The sequence below is a fragment of the Diabrotica undecimpunctata genome, chromosome 1, assembly GCF_040954645.1.
Source record: "Diabrotica undecimpunctata isolate CICGRU chromosome 1, icDiaUnde3, whole genome shotgun sequence".
Classification (NCBI taxonomy): domain Eukaryota; kingdom Metazoa; phylum Arthropoda; class Insecta; order Coleoptera; family Chrysomelidae; genus Diabrotica; species Diabrotica undecimpunctata.
In genome coordinates, this window is record NC_092803.1 from 155,164,241 (window position 1) to 155,190,654 (window position 26,414).

Below are 26,414 nucleotides of genomic sequence, written 5' to 3' on the forward strand. Positions count from 1 at the left end.
AAGTCACCTGTCAAGATAATAAAAGCATTTTGTGGAATTTTTTCTAGCCAGGATTCCAATCTTTAAAAGATTAACTAAATAATAGACTTAGGGGGTCTATACACAACAATGAGAAAAGTATTAGGCTTCTTACTGAAAGTACTAGAGAATTCAAATTCAGATTCAATGCAGAAGTCGTTAAATTTATTGTAGTCAATATAATCGAATTTATACTGAAACGTTGTATTAAGTAAAATTAATGTGCCTCCATGGATGCTTTCAGATCTGCAAAATTTGGATATTATGAAGATGAAGTAATTGTTAATACAAAGTGTTTCCAGAGGATATAACCAGTGCTCAGTTAAAAGCACAAGATCTGGCTAATCATTTTCGCTAAGAAATACTTCAAGTATCTCAACTTTATTGCGTACAGAACATATTTATGTTGTATAAAATAATAGAAAATTTATTCACGATATTAGATTTAGATATATGTGTATCCAGTTTATCACCTACCACACTTACAACGTTATTTATGTTATTTTTGTGTCATGTATTGCCAAAGATTCTATTGGATTCTGGTTGGGAGATACTAATTCACCACCCTTACAACGTTATTTATGTTATTTTTGTGTCATGTATTGCCAAAGATTCTATTGGATTCTGGTTGGGAGATACTAATTCCTTTCTTATCTGGGAAGTCCTTCAAAAATCCTTATTGTTACGTTGGTAGTTGTGGAATTTTTTAAAGTTCCTTTACAATAACATCTGCGTCGGAGAATTGTTCTCGATTTTTTACAAACTCTTGGATATCTCCAGATGATACACGCCGTTTAATTCTATAAAGGTATAACCAAACTTTACGCTCGGCACCAAAATCACCAGACTCCTCATTCTGTCCAATATTCTTCTTCATAACTCTATTTCTTTATCTTTTCTTATAATGCACTGTTATAAAATCACTCAAATCCTGCACATGTTGTTGGGCATCGGGAAATTTAGAGTCCTGTCCCATAGGCAAAGCGAGATTAATTATTTCATCCATTTTATTATTTTGATATTCGCTTTCCACCTGTAGGTTAGGTGTGTTTGTTGACAAGTTCTTTGTTTTGTATACAAAATTGCCGACATCTGATTGAATTGGTTGTTTAAATTTATTTTCAATGTTTTTATTTTTTGGTTCATTAAGTTTAATTGGTATTTTATTTTTATCTTTGGTGTGATAGTTTTTTAACTCCGTCTTCAATAAATCGACTTTTTCTTGCAGCAAATAGTTATTAGATTTAATAAGTTCATTATTATTTAACAGTAATTTATAGTTATCTTCTTATTCCTCCAATAAGTGCCTTAGCGTGTCACATATTTTAGAACATTTTTACTTGCTTTTAATGGCACAGGAAATATGATAATTTTTTATTTGGCTTAGTATTACAACATTTAAATATTTTATCTTCAAATGTTCCCTTATCTATTTGAGAGAGAAGTGAGGGCACATTCACTCCGTCCGCCATGTTGACTGAGACTAAGTTGAATGTCTTTTGAGTGAAGCCAATTTTGAGTATCTGACTTATTTGTAGCCATATTGGAAATTTTTTTAAAATTCCTGAAATTGTAAATGGCATTGTCCATAACAATTACAGCATTTTCTTCCAGTATTTGTAAAATATTTTGGAGCCAACTTTCAAATGACTTCCCATCCATCTCCTTATGTTAGTCTCCACTTCTGCTCGATTCAAAAGCCCACAGTGCATCCGGAACAAAACCATTCTTACTTCAAATGTGACAGATTATTATTCGTTTATCTCTTCCTAAAAGTGTGATTAAATATAACATTTAAAAAATTAAAGGTTTATTTTCCGGAAGTCACAAAAGCATCCACCCCAAACTTTTGATTTTGTATTTTAGCTCTATATTTTCATCTGTATCTGTATCTGTAGAGTAGGGAGGGCGAGTTAAGTTTCACAGCACTTAGGTCACAATTGACCCATTGTGCATCCTCCCAGGGAGCTGTCACCCTTAGCTCATTGTCCATCCTACCATTTCTAGGAAGGTGGACAAGTCACCAGGAGATCTCTCTTATGTGGGCAGGTGTGGGCCAGGACTCGCCGAACGCGTACTCTAGTATTAACCATAACTCTGGGCATTCACATAGGACATGCTCTACAGTTTCGTCTTCTCGTTCACACTTCCTACATAGAGGTGTGTCTGCTAGCCCCAGTGTGTGGAGGTGTTTGCTTACTTGACAATGACCAGTTAAAAAACCAACTGCCAAACGTAGGTTTTTCCTGTTCATTCCCAAGTACTTCTTTGATGTTGACTCTTCAAGGTTACTTAGTGTTACCCTGGCAAGTTTACATCCTTTCTCTTCTTCCCATCTTTTTACGGTTTGCGTATGGGAGTGACATTTGACAATTTCCGCGATTGTTGTAGTTGACCAACCAAAAAGATCCCCAGGTCCTAAGAGTCTTAGGCCTGCCGTCTTCCTAGATAATTCTACCAGCAATGCGGTTGCCTTTATTCCTATTGTGTCCTTTAACCCAACTCAGGATGATGGTATTACCATCTGAAGCTTGAGTTAGTGACTCGTGACACTCCATTACTAAACCTGATGTGACACGTGGTATATTCAAGGTTAGTAGCGCTTGTCTGCTATCTGTGCAGATCATTATAGTTTTCCCTGCTATACCTTTTTGAGTTATCTCTTTTGCGGCTATGGAGATACCAGTCAGTTCTGTCTGAACTACGCTGGCATTTTTGCCCATGCCACACTTTATTCTTAGGTTCAGTGATCTGGAGTATATCTCGCATCCTGAGCCTTCTTTCATTTTGGAGCCATCGGTGTATATGCAATAGGCATTTGCCACGTTTGTCTCCATATACTGTCCTGTTTCAATTTTGTAGGGTTTGTTAAAGACAAACTTTGGTTCAATTGAGTCGCAGCCTGCCTGTAGGAGTGGTAATGCATCCAACTCTCCTCGCCAGAAACGAGTTCTCAATTGTCCCATTCCTACATTAAGGTTTGCACCAGCTGAGCGCAGTCGCATCGTCACTAGCGCCACCTCTTTGACATATATATCTAGAGGCGTAATGCCAATGATCAACTCCATTGCAGCAGTTGGTGTTGTTTTCATGGCACCTGCTATATTTATGCAAGCCATCCGCTGAATATGGTTTAGTTTGTTAATCGCTGTTGCCTGTAGCACTTTTGGTACCCAAGCAATAGCTCCGTAAGTTAGCATTGGCCTAATAACAGCGGTGTAGACCCAGGCGATCACCCTGGGCGTGAGGCCCCAAGTGCGTCCGACCATTCGTCGACACTGCTCATAGGCAATATATGCTCTTTTAGCTCTACCATCTAAGTGTGAGTTCCACGTTAACTTCTTGTCAAGGGTAATACCAAGATACTTCACCTCGTCAGGAAAATTTAGACTGTAGTTTAGAATCCTTGGGGGTATTAAGCCCGTGATTCTTCTTTTCCTGGTAAAGAGGACCATCTCTGTTTTCTTTGGATTTATAGATAGTGAGTGTTTCTTGCACCATATTTCTATTAGTCGGAGAGCAACTTGTGATCTCTCACATAGTGTGTTCTCAAACTTACCGCTTTACAGAACAGCAATATCGTCTGCATAGGCTATTGTGTAGAAACTGTTGCTGCTGAGTTGGTCAACCAGGGTATCTAGAACTATGTTCCAGAGTAGTGGTGATAGCACCCCTCACTGTGAATACTCTCTCGTAACCATACCTCTAACAGAAACGTCTTCTACATTTATGCTTATTGCTCTATTAGAGAGCATACTGAATATCCATTCGCTTATGGCCAGGGGAACATTCCTGACGTTGAGCTGTTGGGTGATAGTTGGGAATGTGGTTTTATCAAACGCTCCCTCAATGTCTATGAATATACCTAGGGTGGATTCTTTATTATCCAGCGATCTTTCAATTCTTCTATATTGTCATATTATGTTCTGCAAATAATCTCTTCGCCATAGCACGATTCTGTTTTTGTCGAATAGCAAACTGTTTCCTCCACGTTTTTGAAATATAAAATTTAATTTTTGTAGTAGTTTTTAAAACGTGGTTCTTGTAAAATTTGGCAAGTTATTATCCTTATTTATATCTCTTAGGACTTTGTAAATTATAGGAATTTCATTACAGAAAAGACATTAATGAATATTTCTTCTTATAGCTGTCTTATTAAAGTCATCTACAACATCTATTGATTTTGAACAATTTTTGTTTCTTATATCTATGTGATTTTTTAAGTCTTTTCCTAAAAGGATTGGGGCTAAAAGTTGCCCTCTTTCATCCGCAGATTCCATATCAAACATTTTTAATAAATGTAATTATTATACTTCTTCCAACTAAAATAACAAAATATGCATGCATGTAAATCATATCTTAAAAAAATGCATGTACTATATCTACACATATCTATCTATTAACAAATCAACAAAACAACAGTTTTTCACAAAAAACTACTGCCACTCGATATTCGACGGAGCCAAAAATCAAAGTGCGTGCCTGCTAGTCCAACCGACATACTAAAGCCGGAATCAGACATGTCGCGGAATGGCGCTCTTCGCTGATTTACGTCGACAAGCTGAAACAGAAAATGTGGTCTGTAGGACGCCCTAGAAAAGGTTAGAAAGAGCTAGTCAGAGAAGATCTGGAGAAAATGAGAGTTAGACAATGGAAAATAGTGGCATACTACCGGCAAACATAGAAAGCAATAGTAGACTCACGAAGACTTATAACGCCATTGATGATGATGATGATGATCTATTCCAAGCCATTTTTTTTTTCATTTAGTTATGTTAAAATGTTTAGTTTGTTTAATTTTAATTGTTAAATTATTTACTTACTGTATTACTTTTCTTTCTCTTATATCTTTGATATTCGTATCAGATATGCCAACAACTCCACAATAAAATATTCTGATTGTTGAAAAATATAAAGTAACAAAAAAAGATATAATTTAATTATTTTTTCGGTACTTGTATGTTCTTCTTGCTGACTGGTGAGCTACTATTTTTATATAGAACATATGTCACACAATTAACCACTTTATATAAATAAAAAAAACTGATACGTTTGCACGAACGAAGTAAAAAATATTATACTTTTCAAATAAAACTGCCTTTAAAGCACTTCTGTGTTTATTATGAGTATTATTTTTTCCTGTATTTGTCACGTCTCAAATAAGAAAGTTAGGCTTTCAACAATCTGTATTATTATTTTTCTTTCCAAATAACATATTTTTGTAAAGTAATAAAAACACCCGAGAATAACAGGAGTAAATGTTTAGAGTGTCTGAACAGTATATGGCCTTGTTAATGGAATAGGAACGATCTTATGGTTATAAAATTTTATTATGTAATATTTTGTTCATATATTTTATACTGCATCGGTAAAATGAGGCATTAAACGTTAAAGTTGTTAAATAAACCTACTTATGAATTTATAAAATGAATGATCAAATTATAAGAGTCATCTTTATGCCTATTAACATCTGTTTATAGAATAAATTATAATTTAGTATGCAAGGCTTAGGACGAATAACTCAAATAATAAATGCCATTTTTCATGTCTAATAATAGTTCTCGATGAAATGAACAGGTATTATTTAAAATGGGATTAAATGGCTATATTAAATTTAACCCTCTGTTAGTGACGTGAGTGACATACATCACCCACTCTATTATTTCTACTCACAGATTTAAATCAGTAGGTGCCAGCGCTACCAAAACTTTAGTACCTTCCAAGCAGTGAGTAAGTGATATAACGTGGTTGCGCGTACTTGGTTGCCAAGCATTTCCATAAGTCCTTTAGTGGTTGACGACTGTTTCCCACGTCACTAACCGTTCTTAAGTTTGTCAAAGTAAGTTTTTAATTTTGGTCTACTAACTATACTAATATTTCAGCACATATTGATAGTACTTACGAATCCTGATTCATAATGATATTAACTCGTGATTTTTACCGGATCTTACTTTTTTAAAAACAAAATGGAGAATTCGAAGAAGCGTAAAGTTGAAAGAAGTAACGATCCTGACGTTTGCTTGCAATGGTTCGAGGAGCTGAGTGATAATGAGGATGGACCTAATACTGACGATAAAAGTGATTTTGGAGAAGAAGACCTTCTTCTTCTTAAAGTGCCCTCTCCTCAATGGAGGTTGGCTACTACAATTTTAAAATCTTCTCTATCTTCAGCTGTTCTTATTAGCTGTTCAAAATTTAGCCCTGTCCATTGTCGGATGTTTCTGAGCCACGATAGTCTTTTCCTTCCTAGGCCTCTCTTTCCCTCGATTTTTCCTTTCACTATAAGTTGGGCATATTGGTACTTATTATTTCTCAGTATGTGGCCTAGGTATGATGTTTTTCTAACTTTTACTGTGTTAAAAAGTTCTCTTTCCTTGCCTATTCTATGCAGCACTTCTTCGTTTGAGGTATGCGATGTCCATGAAATTTTAAGCATTCTCCGGTAGATCCACATTTCAAAGGCCTCCAATTTATTTACGGTTGATGTTTTTAGAGTCCACGTTTCAACTGCATATAGAAGAGTCGACCAGACGTAGCATTTTGATAATCGTAGTCGAATTTCGAGTTTTATTCGAGAATCACAAAGCAGTTTTTTTATTTTTTCGAAAGATTTTCTGGCCTGTTCTATTCTCGATCTTATTTCTAGATCAGGATTTAGGCTGCTATTGATTCAACATCCCAGGTACTTAAATCTATTGACCTGTTCTAAAATGTGCCCATTTATTGTGCAAGGTTGAGGTACGTTTTGATTTTTTCGGATTGACATCACTTTGGTTTTTTTAATGTTTATTTTCATACCAAATTGCTCACAGGTCGAGTTGGTCTTGTCGATGAGTCGTTGTAGACCTACGTCGGAATCCGCAATTAACACTGTATCATCGGCGTATCTGATACTGTTGATATTTACGCCATTCACCTTGACTCCATCCTTGGAATCCTCCAATGCTTCTTTAAATAGAAACTCGGAGTAAAGATTAAACAGCAGAGGCGACAGAACACATCCTTGTCTAACTCCCCTCCTAATTTGTACTTCTGCGGATGTGGAACCTTCGATCCTAACTCTGGCGTTTTGGTTCCAGTACAAGTTTTTTAAGATATTGATGTCTTTTCCATCTAAACCGACTTCTTGCAAACGTTCTAATAGTAGGTCGTGTCTTACTCTATCAAATGCTTTTTCGAAGTCTATAAAGCATATAAATATATCTTTCTGTTGGTCGTAGCATTTTTGGGCGAGAACTAGTAAACTGAACAGGGCTTCTCTCGTTCCCATGCCGGCTCTGAATCCAAACTGATCGTCTCCGATGATTGTTTCGCACTTTCTATAGAAGAAGACCACGTGACTGAAAGTGAACGTAATACTTCTTCCGAACAAGAAGCCGAAGACGAAACTGACAGAAGTGATGCTATTGGAAGTGAAAGTGAAAAAATTGACAATCGAGGGGAAGAGAATTAAACACGAGAGTATTAATCAAAATGGAGAAAAAAAAGCCGTGTGAAAACGTACGAACTCGTCCACATAACATAATAAAATGCCACTTGCCAGGACCAAAAGAGAAAAAAAGACTGAAATTAACATTTGAAGTGTCTTTTTAAATGAGATATAGATTCAAAACATACAGATTGAACGGAAATTCGAGCATTTTTTGGTTTGTTGTTCCTCATAGGCTCTTTGCGATCATCCAAGAAAAATTTACACAGTTTCTGGGATAATTCAAAGAGAAATGGTCTGGAATCTTGCTACTTATCTATGAGTTAACCCAGATTTCTTGATACGATGCTTACGGTTTGACAGTGTTATTGATAGAGATAAGCGAAAAGCCATTGACAAATTAGCACCAATAAGAAATATGCTGGAATTACTTTTGAACAATTTTCAAGCTTACTTTTTACCAATTCAGTACCTCATAGTGGAAACAACTATGTAACAAAAAACAAACAAATTAAAGCTAGCTAACAGAATGTGCCGGAGAGTGACTACTTGACACTCAAAAGGGGATTCGGCCAATTTGCATGCCCTACAGAGACCGTAAAATGAGAGAATGAATGACAAGGTAATAAAAAAAATTATAGAAATAATGTAAATGAAAATGATAAACTATAGAAGTTGCTCTAAGATGTGATTGGGCGCCAGGAAAGTATTAACATAAACCTTCCAAGGTATCTTGTAAAACTGTTTGCTAAAATAAAAAGGAAAATGGGTATTAATTGAAATATTAAATCTTTAAAATCCACAAGGAAACTAAGTTCCTGTAAAGGATTTTTACCCCCATATTTAGTGGCTACATCCATGTATTAACCTGACACTGATGATCGAATACTTAATCCGAAAACGTTTTGTCAATTTAACATAGCCCAAATGAGTTTTTTATATACCTATTTATTAAGGATTTTATTGAAAAAATTTTTTATTTAATCTTTACTACAAATTTAATACCTATCCAAATATATACAATCTTATACTATTTGCTACCCTCCACCATTTAAATACAGTCAACCTAGTTACTTATATACTAAAAAAATATTCCCTGGTTATACATAATTTATCCTTGATGATCTGAGTATACAAATAATAAAATATAAGAAAAATTTTAATTATTTGTCCTAAAAAGGTAATTTACTGGCCTACTAGAGATGTAACTCAGTACTTCGGCTTTCAATTATATGTATTTATCAAGTAATAAGGACATTATCCTGACGGGATAGATGTTCAAGGTTTAAATATATAATAATAAAATATCAATAGCGAACTCTCTGATTAAATGAGTACATATAAAACCGTACAACAGAGTTGAAAGGGAGGATTTAAAACCTCAACCTATAGTTGACACTTAGTCCTTAAATATGATTTAGTGTTATTTTAGAAAAAATGACGGGTTTTTATTATTAGGTAAAATAGTACGATTTAAAGTTCAAACAAAAATATAAAAAGGTTAAAATTAATAAATAAACTTAATGCAGATTTATAATGTTCCAAACTCTAAATGAGGGAGATACTTCCGGCTGATTTCTTGAAGTTGTCGGAGAATAGCAACGTAAGATCTGGACCTCTGAGGGAACAGCTAAGACAGAGTAGAATCGACCCTGGAACCAAGTGTAACTCCGACTAGGGAATAACTTAACCTTTCTTCTTTAAAAAAAATATATCCCATAAAAAAACAAAACAGAATTCTTTCCCTTGACTCCTATAGTAGGCGGCTCAGAGTGGCTACAAACCAAACGGGATACTCAAAAAAAAACTAAAACTTTTACGTTTACAAAGGCCTACTTTTAAAACCCAATGTTCTTTACCCGTCAGAAGTCAGAACAGAAGTGCGCATTGACCACTCATTTCTAGTCAGCTAAGCATGTTTGGCAAAATGGATGCTTGGGGTAGCTGTTTAACACCAACTTACCATACAAAGAATTTAAAAATTAAGAAAATATTAAGGGTATATGGATTTAAAAATTTTAATAAAAGTGATTAAAGGATTATTGAAGTGACGGACTCGTTAGCATTTAGAGGTAGATGCAGCATTAAGCAGTTTATACCGAGTAAGCAGGCTAAATATGGCCTAAAAGTATTTGATTTTACTGATAATAAGACAGCTTACACGTTGAATTTGGAATCCTATGAGGTATATAGCCAGAAGATCCCTATCAAGTAAGCAACTCGGGAGAAGAAGTTGTGTTGCGTTTAGTTGAACCAGTACCTAGATCTAATCGAAATATCACAGTCAATAACTTGTCCACCAGTACTGCTTTGGCAAAAATGATTTTTACAGAAAAAAATTAACTAAACACTGGAAACGATAAGAAAAAATAAACGGAAATACCAAAGGAATTCCTTCCTGAAGTGAAGCACTTCTCTGTATTCGGATTTCACGAATACTGTGCTTTTTTGTCCTATTTGAAAAAAAAAACAAAGCTGTACTAATTTTATCCACATTTCATTCCACCGTTTATATATATATAAGTCTACTGGAGATAAAAATAAATCTGAGGTCGTGACTTTTTATAATATGACCAAAGTTGGCGTCGACCTGGTTGACCAGCTTTGTCAATACAATAATGTTGTGCGCAAAACTAGACATTGATCGATGGTACTGTTCTATAATCTGGCCAACATTTCCGCAATAAATGCTTAATGTTTAATAGGAGTCAGTAATTTTTTTTTCTTAAAAATTTTCTTAAATTTGCTACAACGGTTTCCTGTGGAACATACTCAAATTATAGTTATAGACAACCGTTTGCAAATTTTTTAAAAGAATCGAAGCTCAGACCAGCAACACTCAACTCTGGACTGAAAAACTAACGTAACAATTTCTTGTTCATTCTTTAGATCTTTGCAAATTTTTTTGTTCCTTTCTCCTTTAGTAAAAATTACTTTTTCACTCATTATCAAACGATTTATTCTCCGTAATAAACTGGTCTGCCAATTTCATCTATTATTAGAACGTACAAAAGCGTGAATGAAACTGCTGCACCGGAAGGCATAAAAGTAAAAAAGAAAACCAAAAATTCGTTTAAGTTTAAGGTTTTTTAGAGGATTAAAAATTAGCGTATTCCTTTCATCTCGATTCGACGATTTATTGAAGTGGTGAAATTTACATCCAGTGCGATTTTTTTAACTTTTTAAATTAAAATTCTAGCTCGGTGTGGCTTTCATTAAAAGTGTAGTAGTTCCAATACTCCAAGGAAAATATACGTTGCATTTTAGATGAGGTGGTTTTTTACAAAAATCCGATTTTCATTAGACTTTAACAGGCAATTAGGTTTGCGGAAAACTTAAATATATAAAATGAATTTTTTTTACCAAAGTTACGCCGAAGTCTTTACAAATTTTAATCGCTGTGGAAAGATTTTGATTAACTTTTTGCAAATGATGTATTAACATTGTATATGTGAATGTATAGTTAAATTAAGATAAATTTTTGACTACATGAACAAAGATCTACAATTCATTAGTCGGTGGACAAAAGCAAATAAGTCAAAAATGTGCTTTTTACACGAGAGGTAAAAAATGATTTGAAGAGTAAATTAAATGGTATTTTTGCAAAATAGTTGGCTCCATTTGTTTAAAATTTTACCCAAACATTGTCTGAATAGTTTTTATCGCATAATTAAAAAATTTTTGGTTTTGCATGACTTATATGGTTAGGCACGATATGTTTGTTTAACTACTTATATACTTATGATCGAAGAAAATGTTAGGAATGAAAATATATTTTTAGCTTCCGTAATCATTTATTTGTATCAAAAACAAAAAACTTATTATCAATGAACTAAAACTATATATAAAATGAGAAGTAACTTGGATTAAAACATAAAAATACTTTAAAAATTTACAAAAACTACAAAATTTAAAAAATTAATATTACGAATTTCATTATTTCACCAAAAAATATAATGCACTAAGAAAAGTTATTTAATTATCTAATTAAAATTCATGACTTAAAATCATTTAAAATGTCTGGGTCGGTATCTTTATTGACTGTAGTAGATGTTTTTAAGGTATGAAACAAAATTATGAAAAATAGTTATAATGAGTGGATAAAGTGACATCAGATCATCTTTTTTTTCTCTTGAAATATGCAATGTTCGATTAGATATTATTGGTATATCGGCTGGAAGTTGACCACCTCGTCTATTTAACTCTATTATATGGAATGGTTCTTTATTGTGTTTTCTTTTTAATGACAGAGTAGAGGTTACACAGGGAACGGTACTAGGCTCGGGCTTCAGTCTGGTAGAGGTCTCTTGGTCGGGGCTCTTATTACAGCTCAAATACAAAGAATTAGTTAAAGAAGTACTGAAGATAAAGAGAAGAGAAGTTAGAATATAAAGAGAAGAGAAATTACAAGATAAAGAGAAGGGAAATAATTGGGCACCACCCTATTCTTAGAGAAACAGGGAAACCTACGACATATAAAATAAGATAGCGAAAAAGGTAAAGTACTGCTAAGATAATCACGCGAGAACAAAATACACCGTGAGAGAAAAGTTATTATGATTGTGCGGTACACACTTAATATTTCGACACACCATGCACATAAAATAAATTTATGTACATAATAAAAAAAGGCAAATAGTTCATCAACAAAGTTATATTAAGGTAAAGTTGAAGTAAATGCACTATAACAACTTTTAATGAACCGTTAAATGGCATAAGTTATTATATAAGATAAAATTTATTATATTAAAAATGTCGGTACTCACAATTGTATTGTACTTAGTCGGCAGCAGGTAGGCACAGGTAATGACGTCTTTCATAGCACGGTCTCAATAATAAAGTCACTTCACGCGTTGCCCTCGCAACAGGTACATTGGGACTTCTCAAGCAGCGTCGATGATTAGGGTAAGGTAACGAATTACGCTGGCTTCACTCCGCAATCTCTCAAATTGACGTAGACACAGATAACATATCAGTCAATTCTCACACTAGACTAGACTGAACTGGATGGATACAGGGATAAAGAAAAGAGATGCAGAAAAACAAGAGAAGAGAAGTAGAGAAGAACGGCAAACAGAAGTGACTCCGTGTCCTCGAATTGCAAGACGTCTGTATGACAAAAGAGAAAATATTTAATGTAGGAAGCACTGTATTAAGATATATGGATAAAGGTGAATTGAAAATACACTTACCGCCATTTAATGAAGACAAACCACTTGCCACAGGAACAAACTCGGAAATGAACCCGATTTCTGATACTTAGACAAGCTAAGGATTAAAAAGAGTGGGAGTATTGGCTAAAGAGTGCCACGCGAAAATGATACTTAATTAACAAGGCTAGTGTGGTCGTATTTCTAACCTTACTACTTTCTTTCGATTATTCGTAGAAAACCAACCTCTCCGCTTTTCTTAGAAAGTAGCTGGGTGCCTCGACAATAGAACCTGACTTCTTTGTTTAGAGGAAGTTTCTATTTAACAAATGAAAGATAAAAAGAACGAGGAACATATGGTGAACTATTTCGTTGTTGAGAAAAAGGCATGACAAATCGCTCTTTGCTTATGGGTTATTTTTAAGGTTTCTAGCAAAATATATACACATAGGTGGCGTGAAAGTAATTTTCTAAGGAGAATAATTTAAGAAAATTTTAAACATACTTCAATTGGATAGCGTTTTCTTAAACTGTATAATACCAAATTCTTTTGTGTAATGTAGTCACCTAGTTTCCAGACATTTGAAAGGATTTTCTTCAGTATCCATAGTTCTTAAAATCAAAGATAATTTTAATAAAGAAGAGAAACTGAAAAAATGTTCTTTTTTAATTTCATAAACTGTGAAGTTTTTGCTGCGAAAGCGGACCAACTGCATCTAGTCCTGTGGATGGAAAATCTGTAGTTAATTTGTTTTTGTTTTAGTAATGCCATGATCCGTATCTACCTCTAGATGGCTATGTCCTGGTATCATGAACTTGTGAACTATAAATTTCAAATTTCTTGAATATTTCATAATCAATGTAAACATTGATATCAACATGAGAGTTACGATTCTGTCCACCGCATGTGTCAGAATAGTAAATAACATGCTTTACTTGGAAGGGTACAATAGCTTTGAGATGGCTATATAACCATGAAGCAATGTGGTTAGCCCCTTGCCGGCTATTGATTCATACCACATGTAGCATATTGCTTACCGGTTGCATTGTCGTGGACTGTTGGATTGTATGTCCATAGCTGACGATTATAAAATATTAGAGATGATTTAAAATCGGGAGTCGGTAGGCATTGCTGCAAATCAAAAGTATATGTTATATCAAAAAATAAGCGATGCTTATTTTTTTTGTCTCATCTGTACAAAGTTTTAATTTCCTTTTGAATTTATTATAAATGAAACAAATATCCACCTAAGGTTTCGTAAATAATAAATTAAATTTTTTAGACTCTTGTGCGTATATTCTCATTAAAACGGGAGATGAATAAGCGTTTGGTTATATAGTTGATGCATTTTTGTAGTGTGAGTTATAAACAACGATATTTTTTCTGAATTTGTTTTATACCCTAATGCAACTCATAATGTGGGAAAGACAGAATGTGCTGTTTTATTTCTTCAAGTTGTTCAGTTGGCACTTTATGTTTTGGGATGTGTTTACCTCTTTTATTTTTTGTAGAGGTTCCAGCAATACTTGCTTTCTTTTTTAATGCTACAGTTATAATAAAATTTGGACTTTCATCCAAAGTGCGGAGTAAGCAACCTTTGCAAATCATGAATTTTTTGTTTGTTATCGTTACTCCTACGACGATAGGTAGCTTTATCTTGAATGTCGATTTATGACGACATATATGCCGATCTTTTGAATAAGACTCCATTTGCCAATATTCGTCAAATACTGCTTTTAACTCATTCTTGAGAAATCTTTCTTTACACTTCATACGGCAATTTTTCAATGGTTTTATTTATCTTGCGGAAATAAATTTTCCTTTGACTGTTTTGTATAACTTTCCTACATTTCTTTTCTTTCTAATTTGAGACGTTTTGCAGAAGTTTTTGGCTGGTTTGATGGCGGTATAGCCGTTCGGTTTACCATTTGTTGTAAAGTTTGCAACAGGATGTTGTCATCGGATAAACCTGAGCTACTCTTCGGACAGTACTCCGGGTCTAGGATAGATGTTGTCGAGAAGTCACTTTCGTTTTTACTGTCAGAGAGCAATTGCTGAAATGTATTTAACGGAGCGTATGAAGTGGAAGCTTTTGGATCATCATATTCTATTCTATTTATAAAGGTCTTAATTAACTGGTTTCACTTATAATATTTAAAATATACTGATCTTATAACATGATTTTATTGTATTTACTGATCACCACATTTTGTGTGGTGATAAGTAAACTCCCTCGATTTGTTTTGAATTCGATCCTCTACTCAAGATCACCCCATTATTTAAAAACACTTATTAAATGATCCGTCATCAATAATATATGTGTTCATATTTATGAACCGTAGTTGAAAAGTTAAAAACCTTGAAAACCAACAAAACCAAATAACTGCAAAGTAGTTGAAAATTTGAAAACCGACAAAACAAGTAGGTAACTGCAATTATATGATTTTGTCGATCCAGTGGTAGAACAAAATTATACGAATGGTTTTGTCTATCGGACATTACCCTAACATTGTGTATATATTGACTTATATGATTTTACCCATGGACGTATAAATAAAGATTTCTTCTTCTTCTTCTGGTTCCTATCCGTTTCGGATGTTGGAAATCATATTGGCAATCATGACCTTGCTCGCTGCGGCTCGAAACAGCTCCGTTGAGGTTTTCTTAAACCATGTTCTTAAATTCCGCAGCCATGATATTCTCCTTCTACCGGGTCCTCGCTTATCTTTGACTTTACCTTGCAATATAGACTGCAGCAGGGAGTAACGGTGCTGATTTCTCATAACGTGTCCCAGATATTGCAATTTTATGCGTTTGATCGTAAACACAATCTCTGGTTCCTTCTTTATTTTTTCTAGAACTTCCTTGTTCGTGATCCTTGCTGTCCATGATATTCTCAGCATTCTTCTATAAAGCCACATCTCAAATGCTTCAAGTTTTTTAATAGTGGTGTCTGTAAGCGTCCATGCCTCCGCCCCGTACAACAACACAGAGAAAACATAGCATCTCAAATGTCTCATTTTTGTATCCAGGGATATGTTGTGACTTTTGAAGATGGCGCTCATTTTGTTAAATAAAGATTTATACGTCTTTATTTTTATTATTTTTAGAGGTCGTAAAAAACTTAATATGTATTACCATTTTATGACTTATTTGCTTATGTCGCCCGATCACTGAATTATTGAAAGAAAGTAATTTGGTAAGAATCATGTCCCATAATTATACTTAAAGACAGCTTATCCTCTATTTTTTTATAATTTTGGTTACAAAAATTTAGAATATTTATGATTTAATGGAAATAGATATTTAATAAATCCAGAAATGTCTGAAAATAATATTAAAAATCAATATCTACTTATCACGAGTTTTCACATTTAAATATTTAAATGTTATTAAAAACACAACAAGTTCTTCTTGAAATCGTGATGTTATCAGATCGTCTGTTTGTCTTCGATAACTCAATAAATGATGAGTGCATAGAAAAAATAAAGGACGGGCATTCCGATAATTTCAAAACTGAAGCCATTGTTACAGCGAAAGATACTATACAGAAAGAAGAAGGACTGAAAACTAGTACCCTGAGATACTCGATGTCACATGAATAGTCGTTTTAAAACAAGAAGAAATGGAAAACATTGAGGTATCAAGATAAAAAAAGTAAAGAGTATGGGCAGATAAATAGGAGCAATACAAAGATAATAGTAGTAGAGAGAGCAAAAAACAATATTCATCACAATAAAATGTTAATTGGGTCAAATTGGATGATGAACTGAATATAATTATTCGATGGATTCCACCTAAGAATTCTAAGTACCACAGATTTATCAACGTCATTATAGCAACTGCCAAAAACCTGTTCCCGTGGTGATTATAGAAAGGAAAACATACCAGGATGGAATCACAATCTAGGATAACTCTACCAAGAATTACAAGAGAGAGATGATCCTGAAATGACAGATGAACTTCTTAATAAATTGGATGTTGAACGCAGTAAGAAATAGAAAGAAACAACGAGAGGTAAAAACTTTAACAAATCAAGTAGAAGAGCATGGAGTCTCCTAAAGAAATTGGGGAGCTCCAACTGTCCGGCTCGTAAACAGCAGGAAGTTATAGCCGATCAAATAGCTGCACGAGTTGTCAAGTTGTCAAAAGCCCCAAAAGTAAAAAAACACCAAACAATAATTACAAGAAAATTCTAAAATTTGCGCCAAAGAATCGTAGTCCACGCTAAATACTCCAAATGCTTTGAAATGCAGGAGGTTAGTAAGGCATTGAACGATAAAAAATCTGGAAAAGCGCCTGGATTTGATGTAATCTAAGCAGAGTTCCTGAAACATTATGGGAGACACGCAAGAAAGAAAAATTTTACTCTAATATCCTTATAACGGGATGTATGCTTTCTGGTTTAAAAAAAAACAAAAATACTTGCAGCGCCTAAATTCAATAAACTTAAAAACGTAGTTGAACGCTACCGTCCTATAGCACTGTTGAGCTTCTGTCACAAACTACTTAAAAAACTACTCTTGAACCGACTCAGCTTACGACACCGTATGAAGGAAAGGACTTTTCTCTAAATTTATCAGTAATATACCGTGTAACCGAGTTGCTACCCTACTAAATAATATGCTATGCGGTAGGTCTTTTAATTAATAACTGGAGGCAGTAAGACTAGGTTAAGGAAATTGCAAAATGTGGAGCAAATGCCATCACTCTAAGAACATCAACTTTAAGTATGGTCTACTCAGTTGCTGAATACTGCCCTTAATATAGCTGAACAGCAGCCATGTAACAAAAATCGACACCAAACTCAATCACATTATGAGAATTATCAGCAGATATATTAAAAGTACCCCTACTACATGGCTTCCTGTTTTGTGGTATATTACTTCTTCAGATACTTTATCTAGACAAGCGAGTCTCCTAAGAGAACCCTCACTCCTTATTACAAGGTAACTACATGAAGAAGATTTCAACGCCCATGTAAAATAAAATAAAGGCTGGGGAACGATAGCCCTACCACAAATAGCAATAAACTTCGATGAGCGTCTACCTTCTTCGATGGTATAGATGCCTGGACGCTGACGGAGACGCTCACGAGAAAACTAGAAGCATTCGAAATGTGGGTGTACCGACGCATTCTTCGTATATCCTGGACCGAATATGTCACCAACATAGAGGTAATCCAAAGAATCGGAAAGGAGAAAGAAATCGTGAATACAACGACACCGTATGGAAAGAAAGCTTGAATATCTAGGCCACATATTGAGACACGATAAGTACCGTCTACTGTAATTGATTGTCCAGGGAAAAATAGACAGTAAGCGAGGGCCAGGCAGGAGAAGACACTCGTGGCTCCAAAATCTGAGGAAGTGGTTCGGGCTCACATCGGTCGAACTGTTCAGAAGCGCCGCAAACAAGATCAGAATTGCCATGTTAATAGCCAACATTCGCAACGGACAGGGCACTTGAAGAAGAAGAAGAGTGTCTACCAGATATGAAATTAACTCGCTTTGAGTGGAAGACTCCAAACCATATTTAAACATCCCATGGGCTATACCGCAACTCACTATTCAAATGGGAACTAAGCCATATACCATCATACGACTGCGGAGAACCTCGTCACACCATTGAACACATTGTGATGGAATGTCCCCTAAGAATGCAGCAAATGCTGCACTAAAGTGGATTAATGATCTACACATAAAATTGTAATCATAAGTAATACTTGGTCCTATTTCTGCTGAAAAAATTTACATATTAAACATATATATTTTGATATATATTTATTTTTATATATATATATTTATATTTATATTTGTTTTGCTTTATAATCATTCATAATGGTATTTTCCATGTACGGGAAAATACATTTACAATGTAAATAAATCACATTAAATAGATTGGAGGCTTCGCAGTAGTATACAATGTTTCTCATAGCCACATATGCATCCGAAAAGTAGACCCTTAAAAAAGCATAAGGCTTTTGAGATGTGGGTATACTGTCGCATGTTGGGCATATCATTGCATGAAGAACAAGTTCTTCTTCTTCTCGTAGCTTCTACAACCCGGGTGGGTCTTGGCTGACTGCACAACTTGTTTCCATTTTACAAAAAAGTCCATTATAGTTGGGTCAGTTAGAAGAGGAGAATAACAAGGGGATCGAAAAAATGATAATGGTAGGCACAGTTAAAGGAAAGAGATCTAGGATTGAGGAGGTGAAGGAGGAAGAATTGCTTTAATATCTTTTAGCGGCTTCATAATTATTATTTTTTTTACTGTTTTTAATATTTTAGCACTTAGTTGAAATGCGTTAAAGTGGTTATGTTAAAATTCTACGTTTTTTGATTTCATTCTTCGTGCTTTCTTTTCTGTTCCTTTATATAATAGTTCTAGAAAGCTTAATATTCTGGTAATCTTTGTTATTTTTTGTTTATATTTTCTGCAGTAGTTTTAGCTTTTAACTTTTTTATTACTAAAAAACTATACAAAGCATTAACAATTTTAATAATATGTTTTTATTTACAGTATTTTTAATCAACGTTCTTAGAGTCATCCTGACAATTATGCATCCAAATTCGCAGAATCCTGCACCAGTTGGCATCAGACGAGCAACAAGAGCAGCATTGATTTTGATTCCCCTCTTTGGAATACAATACATTTTGCTGCCGATAATTCCAGAGCCACAGCATCCGCTGTATCATTTTTATTTCTGGCTAACGTTGGCTATGGTTCCGTTTCAGGTAAAAAAATTGTATATTTTTTCTGTTTGATGTTTAAGCTGCCTACAATATCATATAACATATATTTAAATAAAATAAATACCAATATTTTTGCTAGACCTTATAAAAATATAAAATATTACAAAAAGTTATATTTCATTACAATTTCAAAAAGGAATCCTACGAACTAAGTGGAATTTTCTGTACATGCATAATATTGCCACATTCATTACAATTTTTGTCGTCATCAGAGTGAAGATGCTTAATTTATATTTGATAATAACATTATATAATATTTTGAATAAAAATTGATCTGACTTACCAACAACGTGACCTAACAATTACCTGTGAGGAGAATATTAGGCCAGTCCCGTCCATAATTTCTTTTTTAATATTTTTCTATTTTTTATAAAAAAAGTAAATTATTTAATTTTATACAGGGTGGTCCTTAAGTAATTGTACAAAAAGAAACAGTAGATTCTACACTTTAAAATATTACGATTTAAGCCAAATTGCTTTAATAAAATGTTGATATTAAGAAAGATACAGGGTGTTAAAGTGCAAAATTAAAATTTTGTTTTTCGCTATAACTTTCATGTTTGTGAATATTTATGTATAAAAATTTACAATTGGGTACTTTTAAATATGAGAAATTATAAATTGATACACACTTTGATGTAATTGATAGAGGGCGCCACTTCTGCCACATATGTGGTATAAATTTGCACTTAACTTTTTTGCTCTTTAAGTTACCTGTATTTGGGATAAAAAATATTAAAGATACATTATTTTAACAAAAAAAATATACGTGTTAATAACTTCAAAACTCAACAGTTTTCGAGATAATCGCATTTTAAAAATCAGCTGCATAATGCTGATCTAAGGCAATTACTCCAGGCACCGAAGAAAAAATAGACAAAAACATTATTACTTCAGCAGGATCATTAATATTAGTAAATTAAACAAATTTTGTTTTTTAAGGATCATTAATAATAGGATTTGACAAAATAACAGAATAATAGGATTTTACATCAAACATTTTACATTTTATGTTAAATTAAAGTCATAATTTTGTTTACAAACCAAATTAAGAAAAAGTTAAACTAAATAACATAACTTTTTGTCAAAGTAATTGTTCGATATGTCCACCATTTTCTTTAATTCATTTGTCAATATATTCCATAAAAGTTCGTCTCATATTAAATAGTATCATTGGTTCTAAAGAAACTGCTGCAGTATTTATTTCTTCCCATAGTTGGTTGCGAATGTTTATGGGATTCTTATAGACACGTTGTTTTAATGCGCCCCATACACCAAAATCAAGCGGCTTAAATTCGGGGCTACGTGGTTGCTATAATGTATAATGGATGAATATATTATTTTGGATACATATCCAAATCTTATGCTATATTATGGAACTACATCCTATTTGTCTGCTATATGTATTAAACTGTGATTTATCTCGTTTATTGGTTACTTATATACACACGGAATAACCTATCGATGACATTACTTATTTATATGATTACGTTACAGCTTACGAGTAACTATAATTACATCTCGAACAAATGGACTATTATGATTTACTAACGAACTAATGTTATGCTGAACTAAATTGCCTGTGTGTTAACTATATTTATAACAATATCGGTTATTGGGACAACGATGATATTTTTGTAAAAATGCTGAGTCTTTCAAGTTAGATTTGTAGCAAAAGTATTATGAAACAGGACACATATGTGATATTTAATACCTGTGCTCTAGTTTCTATTTGTCCTAATAAAAATGGGTAAACAATTTACTTAATGAACAATAAAAATATTCTTTTTGGATTTTTTATGAATTAAATAATTATATCAATATCTGACCACATTGCCAAGGAATATGACTAACACGACCAATCCAATGTTCAGAAAAGTTGTATTTAAGTATGATCTAACTGCCTTCTCTCTAGAATGTGGTGGTGTACCATCTTGCATAAACCACATATTTTGGGTTTTTAGCATTTTACAATAGAAAAAGAGTAATACAACGGCATTATAGAAACTTAAGAAGCGATAGCAAAGGGAGATTACATGATGACGGCCAACGTCTGAATACGGACACAACACCTAAAGAAGAAGATGAAATATCTTTTCTCCAATAAGACATTTAGCACCCATAACTAAGCATTTTGTGATGTTACATTATCATCTGTAAGTTGTTCTAATAAGAATAAACTATGAATTATACTTATCTACAGGTATTCAGTGCTTTATCGCACAAATATCAAACTAAGAATTATTGTGCAGCTGACTTATAAAATGCATTTATCTCGAAAACGGTTGAACTTTCAGGATACTAACAAGTATATCTTTTCTTTGTAAAAATAATTTATCTTTAATATTTTTTTAACAAAATAGAGCTAACTTAAAGAGCAAAAAATTTAAGCACAAATTTATGCCACACAAGTGGCATATATGGCGCCCTCTATTAGTTACCCCCCTCTAATATTTTAAAGTGCAGAATCTACGGTTTCTGTTTGTACAATTACTTAAGGACCACCCTGTATAAAGCAGGACATTTGTTCCAATTTTCGCAATAAATAAGTTAATGGTGCATGCGGAGGACATAAAACAATAATTTTTTTATGTATTTACTAACTTATAAAGCATTGTAAATTATTTACATTTAGAGCACACAATATCCTATTCAGAAATTAAGTTTGCGAAATAATTAAACATAATATAATACAAAACAAAATGTATGTAATAGTAAATTGCAAACGTGTAAAAAACGTTCATCTAAATTAACCTATTTTAAGTAAACTAAGTACACTACTATTCTGACAATTAAAAGAAGAACTACGATGGGAAAGAACCTAGGATTACTTTTGGCACCTAGGGGTCATTTAAGGTAGTTAAGGTAGAAAGGAAAATATTTGGCAATTCAACAGACTTAACGAGCTTACCACCTACACTAAAGTTACACATTTTATTAAACTTATGAATAACATTATACACGTTATACATATTTAATGATTGGTAATAATGAATGGTAGCTGGTAGAATTTACTGCAAGCTTAAAAAATGTGATCTAAGTCGCAAACCACACAGCACGTTTCACTAAGTACGGCGTTGACTACACCGAGTTTATATAAGTGTTGAGGGAAGCTTGCGTGTTCGAATTTCAGCCTACAAAAAATGGTCACAATATAATTTCTTATAAAATCATAATCTTGATGCCACTAAGCTGTCGGAATACTTGGATGTAAGAGTGTGTATCGTGTGAGGTTATTGGAGTAATAGTTTTTCGCATGCAATTTCCATTTTCCCTTACAGTTACTCTTAGATATCATTAAATATTATTGAACTCCTAAATGGTTTTTAATATACTGTCCAGTTGTATCGCTTTCTTTGGCTAAGAAATCTGCAACTTCATTGCCACGAAGTTTTATATAAGCTTTTACCCAAGTGAATTTTAATTCGTATTGACTTGTTTTTAATTTATGAATTATAACTTTTAATTCTCTAATAAAAGAATTTATATCAGTATCTATCATATTACGATAAAACAGAAATTCAAATCGAAAATATATCGACTGGTCCAAACATAACACTCGATGAAATGGAAAGAGCTATAAAGCTATCAAAGAATAGGAAAGCAACCGGTCCAGATGAAATTCCAAGCGAAATAATCAAACTACCCAACGATAAGGGTAAACATTCTGTTCTAAGCCTCTTCAATAAAGATATAATATAATATTCTTAAATAAAGAATAGGGACATATACCAACAGACTGGCAACTGTCAACATTTGTAATGATACCGAAAAAAATAAATGCCAAACAGTATAGCGATCATCGCACTATCAGTCTAATGAGTCATGTACTGAAAATTTTCCTAAGAATACTGCACTCGAGAATTCACAGCAATATAGATGTACAACTAAGTGAAACAAAATTTGGTTTCAGAAACAACCTTGGAACCAGAGAAGCACTCTTCAGTTTGCAGGTCATGGTTCAAAGATGTAGGGATATCGAACAATCGGTATATATATGTGTTTTATCGACTTCGAAAAGGCCTTTGACCGAGTAAACCATGACAAACTTATAGGTGTCTTGCAACAGCTGGCAATTGATGACCGAGACCTTCGTATTATCAAAAATTTTTATTGGCATCAATGTGCAAACATACGAATTGGACAAAACACGACGGAAGCAGTGGAAATACAACGTGGAGTGAGGCAAGGATGTATTCTATCGCCTCTAGTTTTTAATATCTACTCCGAATTTATTTTCAAAGAAGCCTTAGTTGAAGATAAAGGCATTAAAATCAACGTAATTAATGTCAACAATCTCAGATATGCAGACGACATGGTACTTATTGCCTCCAAGGAAGAAGACATACAACGACTTATAAACAGAGTAACTGAAGCATGTGATAAATATGGGCTAAAACTTAATACTTCTAAGACAAAACTTATGGTTATCAGCAAAACGAAGTTACAACCAATGAACATCAGAGTGTATGAAATAGAGTTAGAAAGAGTCCACAATATTACCTATTTGGGCTTACAGACACATTAATGAAAAAATTGGAGGTCTTTGAGATGTAGATTTATCGACGAGTATTGCGGATAAGTTCCAACGTATTGTACAGAAGATTGATCCCCTATAAGTAGTTGGGAACTACCAGTGCGGTTTCCGACCCAATACATCAACAACGGATCAAATCTTCACAGTCAGGCAAGTTCTTGAGAAAACGCGCTTGCATTCGGAGTCGACACTTACACTCACAGGCATAGAGAGTGTAGTCAGAATCCAAAACGACTTTTCAATACCCTTCAATTGTAAAAATGGACTGAAACAGAGAGATGGACTCTCGTGTCTCTTACTTAACCTTGCACTAGAAAAAGTAATTCGAGAGTGCCATATTAATACGAATGGCACCATCTTTAATAAATTTGTACAAGTGGTCGGATATGCAGATAACATATACATTATTGCTAGGTTCACAGAATCTCTGGTCGAAGCATTTCGATCACTAAGTGCGTCTGAACTGAAAATGAGATTAAAAATAAACACACAGAAAACCAAGTATATGTATTCTACTATATCAGGCAACCAAATACCTAGACTATTAATTGATGAACTGGAACTGGAAGGTGTGGACACCTTCGTCTACCTGGGCTCTCTGCTGGCCGAAGACAACGATTAACATACGGGTCAGAAACGTGGTCACTTACACAGAACGACCAAGAATTGCTTAAACGTTTTAAGAGAAAAATTTTAACGAAAATATATGGAGGAGTCCAAGAACAGGGTTTGTGGCCTAGGCGCTATAACTTTGAGTTATACAGAAGTTTTGGAGAACTTGACGTTGCAAAATGTATTAAATTAGCACGCATTCGATGGATAGGACCTGTAATTAGGCGAGATGAAGATGCAACGATCAGAAAAATTTTTGATCGAAGAGGACCAGTGGGAAGACGAGCCAGAGGAAGACCAAAACTTAGGTATCAAGATAACATAGAGGATGGTCTAATATCCATCGGAGTTAAAGCATAGTGAAGAGTTGCCAGAGACAGGGGCGAATGGAAGATTGTTCTGAAGAAGGCTTTGGCCCATAACGAGCTGTAATGCCACTGATGATGATTGCGGATAAGTTGGGTTGATCGAATAAGAAATGAAATAGTTTTACATCAAACGAAAAAGAGCACAGAGATATCAAAAACGATAAAAATTCGAAAGTTACAATATTTCGGTCATGTAATGAGACACCCAAAGAGGTATAATCTTCTACACCTCATAATACAGGGTAAGATCGCCGGAAGGAGAAGCCCAGGCCGAAGAAGAACTTCCTGGCTCCGAAATCTTTGAGAATGGTATCAAGAGACCACCGCTAATTATTATTAATTACTATTTAAATGGGAATAAGCCACAATTAAAGGTTAAAATACGTTTATTGACGTTTCAATTTCCACTTCGGAAATCGTTCTCAAAAATTTCCGAAGTGAAAATTGAAACGTCAATAAACGTATTTTAACCTTTAATTGTGGCTTATTCCCATTTAAATAGTAATTAATTTAAAATGCCACAAGATAATAGCTTCAGAACCATAACGTTATTATTGCCAATATTATCGCTAACGTTCGATAATCGGACAGGGTACTGAAAGAAGAAGAGCTATCATATTATTTGGGTTAGCGATGCATTTAAGAGCAGTTAAGGAGTGACACAAAAAGTCTATTTTTAACTTGTTTTTTTTTCGGTGTAATCGCAGGCTTTAATAATACCAATTGCTTCTGCAGAAAAAATGGAAATATTAAGATTATGCATGATAATGCAAAAAAGATTAAGTCACAAATAAGTAATTTTTCAGAGCTTTGCTCTGAAAAAGAATAATGAGTTATAATCAATGTTATGCAATATTATAGGTTCCAATCATGAGATTAAAATACTCATTTTAGATAGGATAGCTAAAAAATAGTTTAGAAAATTGATTTTGTTTTGACAATAAGACCTTTTGCACGAAATTAGTAAAAATACGTCATTTTGCATGTAAAATGTTGTGGGCATAAGCTGAGTTGCATGTTAATAAAGTAATAAAGCAGTAAAGTATAGAAACAATAATGGCTTTCTGAATAAACTTTTATTGTTATAAAATAATAATATAGGCCTTATCTAACTGACAAACATTGTCATAATAGTTAGTTAATGTAACAAACAAACAGTTTGTTAATTATGCAAGTCACAGCTCTCATCGTCGAAGCAGTATCATAGATTTTTTCCTACTCTTCACCAGCAGCCTCTGTAGCGGCTGCATCAAAAATAAATTCTGGTACCAAACAAGGCGTTGATTAGAAGTAGACCAGTCCGCTCCAAACATTTTTTTTTAAGTTTGTTAACATATTTGGTCTTTCCTTTCGTTAACACATGACGAAAAGGGAGTTCTTCTAGTCTCACTTGTCTAAGATTTCTTTTCCTTTTCTTTTTTAAAGATAGAAAAGACTTCTTCTTCACACCTTTAGTTTTTCGAGCCCCATAATCTTTTTGAAAGACTTTACTTTTCCCTTTTTTTTGAGATATTCTTTCTGTATCCGGTAGCGTATTCCAG

At 33.8% G+C, this 26,414-nt stretch overlaps 1 protein-coding gene across 2 annotated transcripts in view; it reads left to right on the plus strand.

The window, feature by feature from the left end:
* The window catches only part of LOC140432405 (calcitonin receptor-like), a 465,986-nt gene that overhangs the window by 404,645 nt on the left and 34,927 nt on the right, over window positions 1-26,414 (plus strand). For both annotated transcript variants that reach the window (XM_072520283.1, XM_072520282.1), the window contains exon 8: window positions 19,124-19,338. In XM_072520283.1, the coding sequence (XP_072376384.1) occupies window positions 19,124-19,338 (215 nt within the window). The remainder of the gene's footprint in view (window positions 1-19,123; window positions 19,339-26,414) is intronic.